Raw genomic sequence first — 16,934 nt, 5'->3', positions numbered from 1 at the left:
ATGAAAGGTGTATCAAAACTGTGGGCCTTCTGTATGAAGAATGTTTTCTTGTGTTCAGAGAAGAAAAAACTTGTATTTCTTTCATCTCATTTTAAATGTTGATCTTGCAAGGGCAAAATCTCTCTCTCTCTCTCTCTCTCTCTCTCTCTGTATATCACCAAGAGCTGGGACAGAACAGAAACAGTATCATGTGATTGACCACCACCTGTTCCAGTGAAAGCAGTGGTGCTGTAAACGCTGCGCTAGTGCACACGATACTCCTTAAAGCCTGTACTATAGTAAGTTGACGGGCTTCACCTTAAGAGAAAGGATTTTTGTATAGACATTGACCGCGTGTTCCTGAATGGAGGCAAATCAGACTTACACCCACTCAGTAATAACAATGATACGTCAAGCAAGTCCGAAATGCAACTACACGTCAGGACGGACAAGAAACAACACAGAAGATGTTACCAATTTGTTAACAATACGGTCGCCAGCCTAATTAGGCATTAACTGAGTTTCTTCCCTGTACAAGTTGATGTACGTTCGAGCATAACAGCACGTAGTAACACTGCATAATATGGTAAATTTTAGAACCAGAAAATCTACTGAACTGACAATTTCACTTTCTTTAACAATATGGATAAACCATAAATACACAACATTACACTATAATGTTTACTACGAAACTTCGTACTGTCTATTGATCTGATTAAAATCGGGCATAGGTTACCCTAGAAATAGCACTTTCGAAACACACACACAATGTCAATTTTGATAAATGTAAAACACTGATAAATTTTGGTTTTTGTATTGGTTTTAACTTTGCTGGTCTAATCAGTTTAGAACACTTCAGAATTCAAATGAATAAGAAAGGGGGGGGGGGGGGACCCTGAAATCATTAAGCACTCAATTTCCACTATATGAGTTACTACTCTTTTTAGCTTATTTCCTGCTCATTTAATTACCATTATAGCTGCCTCAAAATAATTAAACTTCATTACTAAACCAATTTCAAAATTATCTTCCCACTTTGTCAGACCTTTGTTATTTACAGGGTGTTTCAAAAATGACCGGTATATTTGAAACGGCAATAAAAACTAAACGAGCAGCGATAGAAATACACCGTTTGTTGCAATATGCTTGGGACAACAGTACATTTTCAGGCGGACAAACTTTCGAAATTACAGTAGTTACAATTTTCAACAACAGATGGCGCTGCAAGTGATGTGAAAGATATAGACGACAACGCAGTCTGTGTGTGCGCCATTCTGTACGTCGTCTTTCTGCTGTAAGCGTGTGCTGTTCACAACGTGCAAGTGTGCTGTAGACAACATGGCTTATTCCTTAGAACAGAGGATTTTTCTGGTGTTGGAATTCCACCCCCTAGAACACAGTGTTGTTGCAACAAGACGAAGTTTTCAACGGAGGTTTAATGTAACCAAAGGACCGAAAAGCGATACAATAAAGGATCTGTTTGAAACATTTCAACGGACTGGGAACGTGACGAATGAACGTGCTGGAAAGGTAGGGCGACCGCGTACGGCAACCACAGAGGGCAACGCGCAGCTAGTGCAGCAGGTGATCCAACAGCGGCCTCGGGTTTCCGTTCGCCGTGTTGCAGCTGCGGTCCAAATGACGCCAACGTCCACGTATCGTCTCATGCGCCAGAGTTTACACCTCTATCCATACAAAATTCAAACGCGGCAACCCCTCAGCGCCGCTACCATTGCTGCACGAGAGACATTCGCTAACGATATAGTGCACAGGATTGATGACGGCGATATGCATGTGGACAGCATTTGGTTTACTGACGAAGCTTATTTTTACCTGGACGGCTTCGTCAATAAACAGAACTGGCGCATATGGGGAACCGAAAAGCCCCATGTTGCAGTCCCATCGTCCCTGCATCCTCAAAAAGTACTGGTCTGGGCCGCCATTTCTTCCAAAGGAATCATTGGCCCATTTTTCAGATCCGAAACAATTACTGCATCACGCTATCTGGACATTCTTCGTGAATTTGTGGCGGTACAAACTGCCTTAGACGACACTGCGAACACCTCGTGGTTTATGCAAGATGGTGCCCGGCCACATCGCACGGCCAACGTCTTTAATTTCCTGAATGAATATTTCGATGATCGTGTGATTGCTTTGGGCTATCCGAAACATACAGGAGGCGGCGTGGATTGGCCTCCCTATTCGCCAGACATGAACCCCTGTGACTTCTTACTGTGGGGACACTTGAAAGACTAGGTGTACCGCCAGAATCCAGAAACAATTGAACAGCTGAAGCAGTACATCTCATCTGCATGTGAAGCCATTCCGCCAGACACGTTGTCAAAGGTTTCGGGTAATTTTATTCAGAGACTACGCCATATTATTGCTACGCATGGTGGATATGTGGGAAATATCGTACTATAGAGTTTCCCAGACCGCAGCACCATCTGTTGTTGAAAATTGTAACTACTGTAATTTCGAAAGTTTGTCTGCCTGAAAATGTACTGTTGTCCCAAGCATATTGCAACAAACGGTGTATTTCTATCGCTGCTCGTTTAGTTTTTATTGCCGTTTCAAATATACCGGTCATTTTTGAAACACCCTGTACTTATAGATTAATTAACAAAACAGTTCTTTAAACATCATTCTAACATAGCTAGGTCTGCAAGTATTATTAACATAAACTTTAAATCTTCATCTCGGGACACTCGGATTGCACAACATGTGGAAAGGACCCTGTCTAGGTTAGTTGTGAGGATAATTAAATGATAGGACAGTTCTGGTAAAATTTAAGTTGTTATGGAACAGTATGGAACAAAAGTAACACTGGTCCACACGAATACAGGTTTAAAAGTTTCAACCTGTTTGTATCGATGTGGCGGTTGGCGGGCAGCGAGATGGCGAGGCACAGGGCACACATACAATCACAGCAATGGCTCTTGATGTATCGGCACTTTGCTTCTTCTTAGCGTCGCAATTCTTTTCCATTTAGTGCCTATGGAATTTTGCCATGCTGTATAGGCGTCGGGACGGCACATCCGAGGCTCAATGAAACTACGTCTTCCAGGAGAGCCTCCTCGATCCAGAACGTGTGGCTCAGACCAATGCCCAACTCTGACTACTACTGCTGAGCCCGTTATGCCGTGCAGCGCCCGTGTGCATTTTCCTGCGCTCGCCTGCCATCCACCTTTTACCGCTCCCCTACAGACAGGGTATTCACCAGAGGTTTTGCATTCTACATATCCCAATACCTTGCCTATGTATGGACCAGACGCACAATTACAACTTTAACATCTTAAAACAGATTCAACGTTTCTTACATTTCAATTCTGTTACAATATTGTTTGACATTTGACATAAACATTAATATTCACATCGAAATTTGTTTACAGTTTTCTTAACACAATGACATGAAAAGAAAAGAAATGAAATCAGAATATCGATTACACTAATTTATCGAAAATCAGAAGAAAAAAAATTTATATGTACAATAGTACAACGTTGTTGTTGTTGTTACAGTGCCAAATATTCTTTGTGCAGGTGGCTTCTGGGCTGACGCCATACTAATGTGTACATCACTCTTGAGAAACCCTGTATTACCAACCTTGGCTATAATGTAATAAATTAATGCATAATAAACAGATAGATGGCATAGTAGATTCAAATACAAGCAACTTTAATAACGATACTAGTTACAATAAGGTTAAAGAATGACAAAAATAAGTTCATTCTGTCAAACTTGAACTATTTTTCTGAAAGTTTTTAACAGGCACTGTTCTCTTTCCTTTATAATGCAATTTTGAGCTTAAGCTTCCCACTTCTCATCACATGAAGGACACACTTGTTCCACTCTTCTGCAATTACTGTTCTCACTGCCTGTTCTAATAATTTTTGAACTTGTTAATTTTTTATGTCCTGTTTTTTGCTGCAACACAGCATTTGACTCTGGCCCACACTAACTTGGTGATTCACAGTGATACTGAGTAATTCAGAGAACAGTTTTCCTTGCATTCTCAGCCATTTCATCTACTGTGTTTTCCATGTGCGCTACTATTTTAATGATATCTTTTAGTTCTTTACCATACCGTCTTCAAGGGAGATGATTTTTAGATTTTAGCCGTTTAATGTATCTTGGTTATTAGAATTCGCATTAGGACCTTTCTCTTTTCTACAAAAATGGTATGGCGCGCTATCAAGAACAGTCACTATGATTTTCCTGATGCCAAGGAAGAAAATCTTGAAACTATTTCTCAGAAGTATCGGTGCACTTCTCCTCATGATAATCTCCACTCTTCTGGGATTCGAAAGTCCACAAACAGCTTTTGACAAAACCCGTCTTGCTCTCAGTGAGTGTAATAATAATATTTTTCACCTTACCTGGTGGGTCATTGTTTTCAGTGGTTAATCTGGACAGAAATGCTTGTTTCAAGGATTTTATGCCATTGTTTACCCAGACATTATTTTTTATATGTCCTGAGTTTGACCATCTCTTGTCTCAATAGTTGTGGTCTTTCCTTCATCTCTCAGCAATTTGATGGTTTGGACAAACTTTCCATTTGGTATACTTATGATGTGGCAAAAGCCCAGAGACCTGTCAAGTGATTGTTATTTTTGTATAATGAAAAGTCAGGCTGCAACAAGAAAAACAAATGTAAAATAGAGTATGGAAATAGGGTCTGGTGAAGATCAGATTGATTCCAACAATGAAGATTTTGATACTGAGATCATTCCACTCGTAATGAATTTCAGCAGCATGAGTAGAATGATTTGGCGTGAGATATGGGACTATCCAAAAAAGCTTCAGAACTGTTAGCATCAAAACCGCATGAGAACAACTTGCTTGAAAAACGAGGTGAGGTACCCTACTTTCAATCAAGAGTAAGTGCATTACTGCAGTACTATTGAAGTGATGCAGATTTATGTCACCGCTATGTGTGTTGTTTAATGGAAGAGTTGGAAATTTCGGCCTATAACGTAGCTGAATGGTGGTGGTTCATTGTTAGCTCGAAGTGGAGCGTAAAGTGTGTTTTCCTCTACAATGGAAATTTATTTGATGCAGTTGCAATTGGCCAGTGAGTTTGCTTGTGTGATGAGTTTGAAGACATAGTCACTGATTGGTTGCAGTACCACATGCACCAGTGGATCATCTGTATTGACCTTAAAATGGTCTGTTTCCTCCTTGGTCAGTAACATGGAAAAACCAAGTATCCCTGTTAGTTGTGTTTGGGGGAAAGCAAAGCTCATGAGAAGCATTGAGTGCAGTCAAATTGGCCGCTAAAATCTGACCTGAAACGTGGTGATCCAAAAATTCTACATCAACCACTTGGTTAGCAGAAAGAATATTATATTCTCACTTCTGCATATGGAACTGGCTCTTATGAAGCAATTTGTTAAAGCTTTTTCAATAGGACAGAGTTTCAAATACATATTATTTCGGCATTTCCTAGCCTGTTATGTGAAAAGATAAAGACTCATGTGTTTGATGGTCCACAGATTTGGCAGCTTGTTAAAGGTGAATATTTCATTTGAACAATGACAAAACTTGAAAAAAATGTGTGGTAGGCTTAATTTAGACACCACCTGTTTCTGGGAAAGGCCTAGCTCCATACACTCGATATCACAGAATATTAAGTCTATGACACGTACACATGCACAGCTTCATTTCAAGTCTGAACAACTCCTTTTGGAGAGAGAACTTTTTTCAATGAATAAATAAATTTAAACTTCCTTGTTTAGGTATGGCACACTGTAAAATGAAAGTCTTAAACAAACAGGTGGACTAGAAGAAGACTTCCAAGATAACTGACCCTTTTAAAGCCGTGCCACTCCTCTGCAAAGTGTTTTGTAAAGTGTCGAGACAAATTTTGAGAATTGTATGCACAAACATGAAAACTCGTATGCGGAAAGAGTAAGTTGCTGTTACATGGCAACATAATCATTGCTAATAAAAGTAGACTACAAAAATAGCAAGATGTCAGTCAGTAAGTAAAGCAATGAAGATAATTACTAACTCCATGTCTTTTCCCTACAAGATTTATTATAGCTAATTGCTGCACATCATAGGTTTTTCATGTTTTGTCACTAATTCCACATACATTTCATCATCATATTATTAAGAGCTGTTTAAATATCTCAGGTTCATATGGTGTGTCCCATTTTACTACTGAAGAGTTTCATTTGTTGCCATCTACATGTGGCAGCCACTGAACTTTCGCATTTAATGCAAAATCCATTTTGTTACCCTTTCCTTTTTCGAGTCGGCACACACTATGTACTAGAACAGTAGTTTGCCTTCTTTTCTTCAATTTACTTTTGATCACAGACACTCATAATTTTCACAGTAGACATTTTCGTCACAAGCATTAAGGGGAGTTGGAACACCCTATCCTGACCATGTTAAATTTAGTGTCTTGGCTTCCATGTATTTCAGGAACCACTGTAGCCATTGACATGAAACTTTTACAGGACATTAAATTGTGTGTTCTGTGTCTACTGAACTACAATAATTGCATTACAGCCACTGCTTGCGGAAATACGGTTTTTTAATTACTTGGTTAAAATTTTGCGTACTTTTTGTACTTTATCTTAAATAATTTCAATTATACATAATTTTATGTTGTTCTTTTAGTTCAGTAGACTCACAATATGTATGTTATTAGTCACTGAAAACTTTAATACTCTGCTCGAAGTGGTTTCTGAGATTTAGGGGAAAATTAAACAGAAAATGTTAATTTTCAGGAACGGCTTCTAAAGTTTTGAAAGACTGTAACTCACTTAATATATGCTTAATTCTTTCTTTTTAGTTGCTCAGAAGCATCCTCCACCATACTGTATATCATCCTCTTGATCTTTTTCCAAGTTTTTTCTTCTTTCTGGACTCCTTAGTGGCCAACTGTGCTGCATACTCTGCTTTGTCAATGCGAACCTTGTCCATCTGTTAAAGTTCTGTGATGAAGTTTGCTGCAGGATTAATTCCCAAATGCTGTAGCACTTGCACCCTATCAATACTGCCACCATTGAAAGCAATAACAGCATCACTGCCCCCCCCCCCCCCCTTAGTTTCTTCATTCAAACAAAAAATTTTTTGCTAAGTGAGTACATATAAGATTACTGAACGATTCATTGGGATTTTGTGTCTGACAATGCAGACACTTCTTCAGTAATTCAGGATTTGCCAGGTCTCTGTAAATAGGTTTTATGATATCCATGACTGCTGCTGGGATGGAATGTTTATGGCCGTATGAACTGTTAGAGTACTGGGCATTGCACCATGAATCAGGTCCAGGAGGGCAAAGGTGGTGTACTGGTGTTTCATCAGTTGACAGTCTGTGGAAGAAGGTAGCCCATACTGCCTGCTTCATTTTCAACAGATCCTCAGTATTATTTCTTATGGCCATTCCATAATACTGCTGTAGTTCATCAGTCATTTTGTCTGTCAACCTGCCACTTATGGTTTTACCATCAGAAAGTTTCTTGTCTCTCAAACTTTGTTTCAACTTCCTCAACCTGATGCCCATCCTCTTCTGGAGATGACTGATACAAACATGTAATTTAACCTGTATAACACAGCAGTCCACTGGCTTCTATATAAAGAATTACCGATTTTATTACATCTCGAAGTAATGCACATAAAAATTTTAATATTTCCAACCGTTGTAGATTACATTTAAAAAAAAAAAAAAAAAAAAAAATTCCCATGTGAGGTATACATGCGGGCACGTGCGCACACACACACACACACACACACACACACACACACACACACACACACATGTATATGGACAGGTATACACACTCGCGCGCGCAGACACACACATCCATCCGCACATATGTATGTGTGGATGGATGTGTGTGTGTGTGTGTGTGTGTGTGTGTGTGTGTGTGTGTGTGTGTGTGTGTGTGTGTGTGTGTGTGCGCGCGAGTGTATACCTGTCCTTGTTTCCCCCTAAGGTAAGTCTTTCCGCTCCCGGGATTGGAATGAGTCCTTACCCTCTCCCTTAAAACCCACATCCTTTCGTCTTTCCCTCTCCTTCCCTCTTTCCTGATGAGGCAACAGTTTGTTGCGAAAGCTTGAATTTTGTGTGTATGTTCATGTGTGTCTGTCGACCTGCCAGCACTTTCATTTGGTAAGTCACATCATCTTTGTTTTTTATATATATATATATTCAGAAAATTTCAAATTTTATAATGAGATAAAAACCAAAAACGTGAAAAAAAATTTCCGTTCTAACTCCTCTTAACACTCCTATTGTAAAAACTTCGATTCAATTTCAGCTCTCTGAGCTACTGGGGAAATTACTGAATCTGGCAGCTATGATTTTTGACAGTAGTATTGCTTACAATGTGTGTTACCTTTTCCAAAGATTGACTGTCATCATGGCGTTCTTGTTTTTATATTATAGAATTATGAAAGGGCATGCAAAAGCTGTTCCTGCAGCTGTTGAATTGCTGTTATCTCCTTAGTTTCTACCGAGCGAGGTGGCGCAGTGGTTAGACACTGGACTCGCATTCGGGAGGACGACGGTTCAATCCCGCGTCCGGCCATCCAGATTTAGGTTTTCCGTGCTTCCCTAAATCACTCCAGGTAAATGCCGGGATAGTTCCTCTGAAAGGGCACGGCTGATTTCCTTCCCCATCCTTCCCTAATCCGATGAGACCGATGACCACGCTGTCTGGTCTCCTTCCCCAAACCAACCAACCTTAGTTTCTGACAATGTGATTCTGTTAAATGAATAATCATTTTTGCTGTTATTGTAATTAAAGTATGCAAAACTATCCTTATGAAGTCCACTCCTAATAGTACCCAAAACAGTGGTTCACATAACAAAATGACTACAGTCAGATACCCTTCTGGATTTTATTGATACGCTAAGTTGTCTTTTACGGCTTAGCAAGGCCATTGTATTTTACAATCATCGGTGCTGTTCACTACGAGAGGATTAGGCCAGCAACTGAGGCATATGAGATCAGTCTTAATTTCTAGCATCTTGTGTTGAGGCTAGTGAGTCACCACTCTTCAACTGGTAGCAGATAATCATATTGTGACATGTTTAGCCTGCAAGTAACCTGCATTCCATACCATTGCTTGCCCTCCGGTGGAGTGACTATTCAGAAATAACCAAATAACCACAAGCGACGACGGCAGACAGGCTTTGTGCTGAGCAGATACTAATGGTTCTTAGTGCAGACCATATTTGTGTTAGTTGGAGTTGTTCACCACCCTGCTTGATGAAGAGAGCCAGAATTAGTTTAAATTTGACATTGTGCAAAAAAAAATCCCAGACTGTTTTGAGATATATGTTCTACAGAATTTTATCTGAACACTGCATGTATGTTGTAGTTTACACTGGTAAGTATAAGCAGAATTCCATTAGCTGCAATGTTTTATTTATAGACTGTACTCTCAAATTCGCGTACCTAGTGCGTTCACAATGTATATTCAACCTTGAGGGCAGAGGAGCAGATACGCTACCGAAGTCCTCATCTGCACAAACTCCCTCGGAGCCCTTCATGTTATTTGTCATGTGTACCCAGCATAAACATATTTTCAGATGATCCTCAACATGCCTACAGAGGCAGGGCAAGGAGCTGTCATTCTGCTGGGTACCAGGACACGGGGAAAATGAGGGTAATGAAGCAGTTACGGATGCATGTGTGGAGAACGCAATTTTCTGTGTCTGCCTCTGTATGTGCTTATACTTTGCTGTCAAGCTGCAGGATCCTGTGTCTGTGTGTGAGGAGTGTTGGTTATAGTTGAGGAACAACAAGCTGAGGTTGGGGGGGGGGGGGGGGGGGGGAAGAAAAAGTACTTTCTAGGTGCAATTGCATAGGGCACTGTCCCGGGATGCGTGGATTCCTCCTATGATGAGAGGGCTCACAAGCGTGCAGCACTTGCAGTGTACCAATCACTGTACATCACATTGTAATTGAATGTATTTCTGTAATCAAGATTCGAAGGCTGCATTTGTATTACCAACTGATCTGCCCTCTATTTTAGGAGATGCTGAAATGAATGTGTATCATATTTTAAGGTTCTGTGTAATCTACAATATTAGACATAGGTTATTAAGTAGGAGATTTTAATATGCTTTCAGTATGGCTAGTGTTCATATTTGTGCAAAGTAATCAGCCTGCGCCCTTTATATTATTTTGCTATTGCGTAGTTATAATCTGTATTTTAGCACTGGGTTTTGTAGAAGTATTTGGTTTTTTATGTGTATGTGTATGTGTGTGTGTGTGTGAGAGAGAGAGAGAGAGAGAGAGAGAGAGAGAGAGAGAGAGAGAGAGAGGAGCGGAGCAGAGTGCGTGAAACTCATTTCATACTAGCTGACAAACCCAGCAGTGTTGTGCCAATTTTCTATTAGAAATGAAAGCAAAAAATGAACTGTGTTTGTAGTGAAATATTGAAAAAAAAAATTTTTTTTTTTTTCTGTGTATTCGTGAAAACACCTTCGAAATTGTGAAGTAGTCATACAAAGAAATTCGCATAATATACAAATGTATAAGTACCGTATCAAAATTAAGAAACATGATTGTGGATGGTTTTTGTATGCTGACTCACAGCTGCCTTGTGTGTCTACAACTCAATTTTGTAAATGTCCCTATGGCAACACCTCTCACAGCTCCATAGATGTCTTATCGTTTTTGCCTACAGCCATATGTGCTTCACAGTTGAAAGCTGTCAAAGACGCTGCCATATGTCGGGGACTTTCTGAGGTTGAGTTGATTGAGTGTCTTAGCAGTAAAGAATAAGTGTGTTACAATTTCACACATGATTTGGCATTTTTTTCGTGGATCCTGGCATCTTGATGTTTGATATCAAAATCTCTAGTACTGTGTGTGGTACAATTGTATACTTTTGTAGGTGCAGTTAGCAACATTTGCGAATACTGCCCATGAAATTCATTGCATATGCAGTCAGTAGCACAGAAATAATATATTTAAATGTCATTCATGATGTGGCAATTTCTCACGTGCCTTGTTATTCATATATACATATATGATCTTCACAAAGTAACTTTGCAATTAAATATCTACAATTCTGTATGTGAGTAATAAAAATTTTATTTTGTCCTCCATAGAAAAAACTTGGTTGGATTAACCCTGCAAGAAAGCTGGTGGATGTTGCCTTGCAACGATGGTCAGAAAATCAGATGAGAGCTGATAACACTAGTGTAATTGCAGTAATGTTAGACCATCCCCTTGAGGAAGTAAGTTTCACCTGCAATATTTTTATAACAGTTTTGTTCAATGTAATAAAACACTTTCCGTGTTTCTTACGAATTATAAATACATAAAACATTTAGTCGTATTGGAACAAGAACAGTTATTCCCCTTCCTCCAACCTGTGAAATGGCCCATCCCTCTAGTTAAGGGACCTACAATTTGAGGGGATTAGAGTTATAATGATGTATCTATAAAATTCTTGTTTAGAGATGAACGCAACAAAAATTTTATAATAGTAGAAACACTATCACTGCTTCCACCAAATTCATATTGCTGATAATTGTGATAGCTCATTGTTTTTAGTCTTTGTTTACATTCATTCTGCAATTCCCAGCTTTAACATTAAGACAGTGGTGAAGCAGGTATGTCAGTATGGCCAGATTGTAGATAGTTCATATGACTCTAAACCCCCAAATTTGAGTAGAGATTTGAAACACTGTTTCATGTTTCTCACTTAAGTATTTCATTGCTTAAGATTACTCTTGATACTATGCCATCTGGCGACACCACAGTGGCATCGTGCACGAAGTAGTGGTCAACAGCCGGTGACACAACAGTTATGTCGTGTGCATAGCAGCGCTCAGTGGCCAGCGACAACACAGTGGTGTCGTGGACATAGTATAGTGCAGTGATTGGTGACAGCACTTTAGTATCTTTTGCATTCTGTTTGTGTTTTGTTTAGGCAATAATAAGTTACACACGTCAACAAGTATATGCCCTTCCGTAATGGCAGACGGTAAGAGGTGATACGATTATTTACGATGAATCCACAGACATCTTGGCTGACGTTATGGATGACGTGGTCAAGTGGGAAGGACACGTTGAATATAAAAAATATGAAAGTGAAGCAGAATCGCCAGAAGATAGTGAAATACGTCCAAGAAGAATTCGGCGAACGCTGCGGTTGCCAACTGATTCAGATGAATCGGAAGACAACACTGCACAGTGGTCAGACTTTGATTTACCTAGGACCAATAATAAATTTGAAGGATCTCCCGGTCCAAACATAAAAGATACACAGAGCGTTGAGGATATCGTATAACTGTATATTGGGAACGATCTATTTGAATATATTAGCAACGAAACCAACAAGTACTTCAGTCAAAATTGCAGTTGAAGAAACTGGATTAAAAAATGCCAAATTTGTCGACGTTACGGGACCCGAACTTAGAAAATGGTTTGGGCTTGCTATCCTTATGGGAATCGTGAAAAATCAAGGATTGATGATTATTGGTCAACAAATCTGGTGTCACACACACCAATATGTCGAAAAACAACGTCCCGCAACCGATTCAGACAAATGCTATCATTTTTACATTTTTCTGACAACAACAATAAACCGGATAATTGTGACCGGCTTTTCAAAGTGCAATTCATAATTGATTATTTTTCCAAAAAGTTTAAAGAAACCTTTAATCCAAGTCAAAACATTTCAACTGATGAAGGAATGATACTGTGGCGTGGACAGTTAAATTTTAAAGTTTACTATTTGTCAAAAATTACGAAATATGGCATACTCTTTCGGGTGCTGTGTGATTCGAGTATGGGATAAATTTCCTCATTCAAGATATATAGCGGCGCTAGACAGCCTTTAGCAGAAACAGTGGTAGAACTATCGACACCTACTTATGGAAAGTGGCATCATCTCTACATGGATAATTATTGTAACAGTGTAGAACTTGCGGAGAAGTTACTTGAAAAGAAAATTAGAGTTTGTGGAAAGATGCAGCAAAATATAGGATTTCCGGAAAAATTAAAGCACGCAAAAGTCATTGTGTTTGAAGCTTGTCATAAACTGACAGGTGAAGTACTTGCACAGGTATGGAGAGCTTCGAAAACTAAAACGATACGAATGATATCTACAATACATAATGTCACTTTGACTGTCACTCAAAGAAAATGTAGAAAAACCAATTACACAATAAAAAACCTGAAAGTGTATTAGACTACAACATACACATGAAAGGAGTGGATAGGGCAGACTAATATTTGAGTTATTGCCCTGTATATAGAAAAACTATAAAATGGTCAGAAAAGGTATGTACGTACCTCTTTAACTGCGCATTATTTAATGTGTTCCGCACATGGCAATATTTCAATACAGACCAAAACAGTCTCCGAATTCCCATTCTTTTAAAAATGGAAAGTGTCCGATTTGTGGATAAAAGACCATGCTCCTGCTTATGAGCAAAACTTGGGGGTTGCCACATCGCGTACATCTCATGATCCGGTTGACAGACTTTGCAGTCACATAAAGCAACACCAGCTAATGCTTATTCCCAAAACAAATAAACGAAAACGAAGGAACTGCAATGTATGTTCCAAAAACAAAAAAAGGAGAACAACAAACTTGATGTGCAAGTCTTGTGGAGCTGCGTTACATCTTGGAGACTGTTTTGCTGCATATCATACGAAAGAGAAGTATAAAGTACCAAAGACAATGCAAATAAACAAATATATGAAACAAACAAATTATGTATTTATTTACGTGTGTATATCTTCGAAATTTGATGAAAGTAGGGGAACAGGGTTGTGATCTTAGAGAACTAACAACGAGATTAGTAAAACTTAACAATTTATAATCTCCCGATAATGTCAAAAATGGCCGGCGACAAGCCAAGTAATCCGAACTAGTGCTGCCGGTGCCAGGCGAATACATTTGTACGAGACGTGCGGACGGCAAAGTGTTAAGTACCTGAAATGTTGACAAGTTAGTATTTCTTCTCATGATGGGTGGTTTATAAAGTTTCAGGCTCTACATATCACTGCTTCTTCACTTACATATTGTTTGTTAATTGCACTACTTAATTTTTGTGTGCAATAAAATTTTGCTATGACACTCTTAAGAGTGTGTGTGAATACAATATTGAAGCATAGATACATCTTACGCAGAAAGCACCATAGCAGCTACTTCTGTAAGAAATAATGTAAATATGCATCTACATAAAGAGATGGCAGATAAAAGAAATGTGTGCAGTTACAAACAAATTTTAATCAAATTGTTTAATATAACACAAACTGCTACTACTGGAGCACAGAAATTAAATGTTAAAAGTTTTGTATATTGTTAAGCCTACAGTTAATGTCAAGCAGATTCAATGCATCTGCAAATCAATCTAATTGAATACCATACTAATCTCATCCAAGACTTCATGTTTCAAAGGAACAGTCTTATATTTGCATTCCATCTCTGTTTGTCAACATAATCATCTTTTGCATCATTGAGATAGCTTAACATTGTCACCAGCTGAAAACAAGTCTTTAAAGGAATTTCACCAACTTATTGTGACCTGCCTGCCAGCCTTCATCATTGGAATCTTCAATATCAACAACTATCCTTCCACATGTCTGTTATAAAAAATGTATGTAGTCAGTCGTGCACGCTATAGAAACTGTTTTTTTGAAAACTGCAATTGACTAACAAATCCACCTCAAAAACTCTGGCCTTCCAAAAATATTTTTGTTGACTTCGTTCTGCAGGATCCCACCCACACAGCTGAAATAAGTGCATGAGACATTCCGTAGCTTTGCAGATTCCAGAGAACGAGATGCTTACAATGCAGTTTTTATCACTAGTAATTCCTTGATCCATAAATGGAAGTTTTTTTTTCTGATTTTATTGGGTGGAACACACACACACACACACACACACACACACACACACACAAATTACGCATGCGCAACTGCTGCAAAACTATGCTTTTTATAGACAGCTGTCTATAAAAAGCATAGTTTTGCAGTTTCCTTTGATAATTGCTTTTAGCCATGTAACAAAGGCTTGTCACAGATTCGTGTATTCAGGTGACAATTTAAGCATATGTTTGTAGTGTTGAGGATTTGCAGCTTTAACAGTTGTGATCATGTTGTTTCTCTATCATGTCAGCAATGTCACAAGTGAGTACCGTCACGCTGTCTTTGCTGAGCTTTCCACCAAGGAAAGTTTTATTTTGTATTGTGGAAGACTTGTCAGGCACAAGTTTGAAAATGGGTACAAATTCATCTACATTAAATATGCTGCACTCTTCATAGCACCCCATTTTTCCTTGTAGTAATATTGCCTTCATACAGAGATTTGGCTTCACAAACCAATTTGTGTGTGAAGAGTTCCAGTGTATCCCTTAAACTTATCGAACTAATCTGTAGATAGATGTAGTAACGTTTTTGGTTTTCATTTTCCTCATTCTGGAGCCATAGCTTGAATTACTGCTCCACTTAGAGTGATTGACATAGAGCTAACTTGGTGTATCCATTGGATTAAAACATTTTCTTTCTCAGTATATACCCAAGCTTTCACTGTCTGACACTTCATTGGCACTTCACAAGCAATTTTTTCAAGGTCGTTCAGTTTGTTGACAGTACCTTATTTGAATTCCTCTCATAATACTGTTTTTTGAAACTTTGGAAGTAGGCTTTGATGCAGTAGTTAATGTCTACCTTAAAGTGTCCATGAGTTGAGGTCTTTCAGCATATTCAAGATTATCAAACAAACCTGTGACCATTCATTCTACTATTATGCGTTACACATTCCTGGTTAGTGTTATTTGGTATGGGTCCCATACAGTTCAGCAAATAGTTTACCGTAGGTTGTACGAGTTTAGGCAATTTCCTTCGTAGATTGATTGCATTTTCCAAGTGTCCTACTAATGAAGTCTGACACCTGCTTTACGTAACACTTGAGTTTATGAGGTTATTCTGTTTTACATCTCTACAAATTGTTACAACCGAGTATTTCTATGAGAACTGATTCCAGTTTTGACTCATTGACATTGTAGTCATAAGAAATGTAAGTCATGTTGGCTTACAGTTTTAAGAAATTGGTAACCAAGCCCGAACATAAGTTGTGCCACAATGCTGTGTTTAAAATACTGCACCCAAGTATAAATTGGGTCACGATTTGCTCGATGTGAGCCACCTGTCGCTCAAAAACTGCACTCATTTCATAGGAGAACAATGTATAGGCATCTCGCTACCTGTCCTTTGGCAGTTGCTGCCTTCTGTGGTCAGTTTCTAGAATTACATAGAAAGAAACATTAGCGAACCTAACAGTTGCTGTTGTGAATCGCTGAGCCAATAACTGATTATGATGACATAATTTTGGGTGTGTACTCATTAGGCTTCACAGTTGGCTGTAATTCTGCTACAAATACATCATATTTCTTGAGTGAGGAAATAATTTTGAAACCTTGAGAAGAATAAATTTGCTCAATAACTCAACTCGCGCTTTTTGAAAGGGTGGTGGTGATACTTTCTGGTGTAGTAGTAGTAGTAGTAGTAGTAGTAGCTTTATTCATCCGTAGATCCCTTTTTAGAAGGTTGTAGGACATGTCAAAGTATTTACAAGTTTATACCAAATAAATTAAAATAAGCTAATTCGTATACACATACACGTACACTTACAGACTTCTAGTTAGACAATCATTAGATTTACTCCTGGTATACAATACTTTCTTTACAAATAACTTATTAGATAATGTAATGCCACACTGTTCACTCATATCTCACTACCAGTCACTGCACACACTATACACACATTGTTTCGTAACACTTTATACACACACACACACACACACACACACACACACACACTAGTGATCTCTGGGCCATTTTCTGTACTGCAACTTCCCATTTGCTATCCAGAAAGACTGAGTCAGCATCCCTCTATAATAAGTGAGATGTTGAGCTCAGAAAGAGGAAGAGGTGTTAGTATTGTGCTACCCATAGGTTGGGGA

The 16,934-nt window shown here is 38.7% G+C and overlaps 1 protein-coding gene across 2 annotated transcripts in view; it reads left to right on the top strand.

The window, feature by feature from the left end:
- Positions 1–16,934, top strand: part of LOC126203400 (uncharacterized) — a 115,493-nt gene that overhangs the window by 72,486 nt on the left and 26,073 nt on the right. For both annotated transcript variants that reach the window (XM_049937707.1, XM_049937706.1), the window contains one exon: positions 11,061–11,189. In XM_049937707.1, the coding sequence (XP_049793664.1) occupies positions 11,061–11,189 (129 nt within the window). The remainder of the gene's footprint in view (positions 1–11,060; positions 11,190–16,934) is intronic.

This window comes from Schistocerca nitens, chromosome 9, assembly GCF_023898315.1.
Source record: "Schistocerca nitens isolate TAMUIC-IGC-003100 chromosome 9, iqSchNite1.1, whole genome shotgun sequence".
NCBI classification, from domain to species: Eukaryota; Metazoa; Arthropoda; class Insecta; order Orthoptera; family Acrididae; genus Schistocerca; species Schistocerca nitens.
The sequence above is the reverse complement of the archived record's forward strand: the minus strand, read 5'-3'. Positions and strand labels throughout refer to the sequence as shown.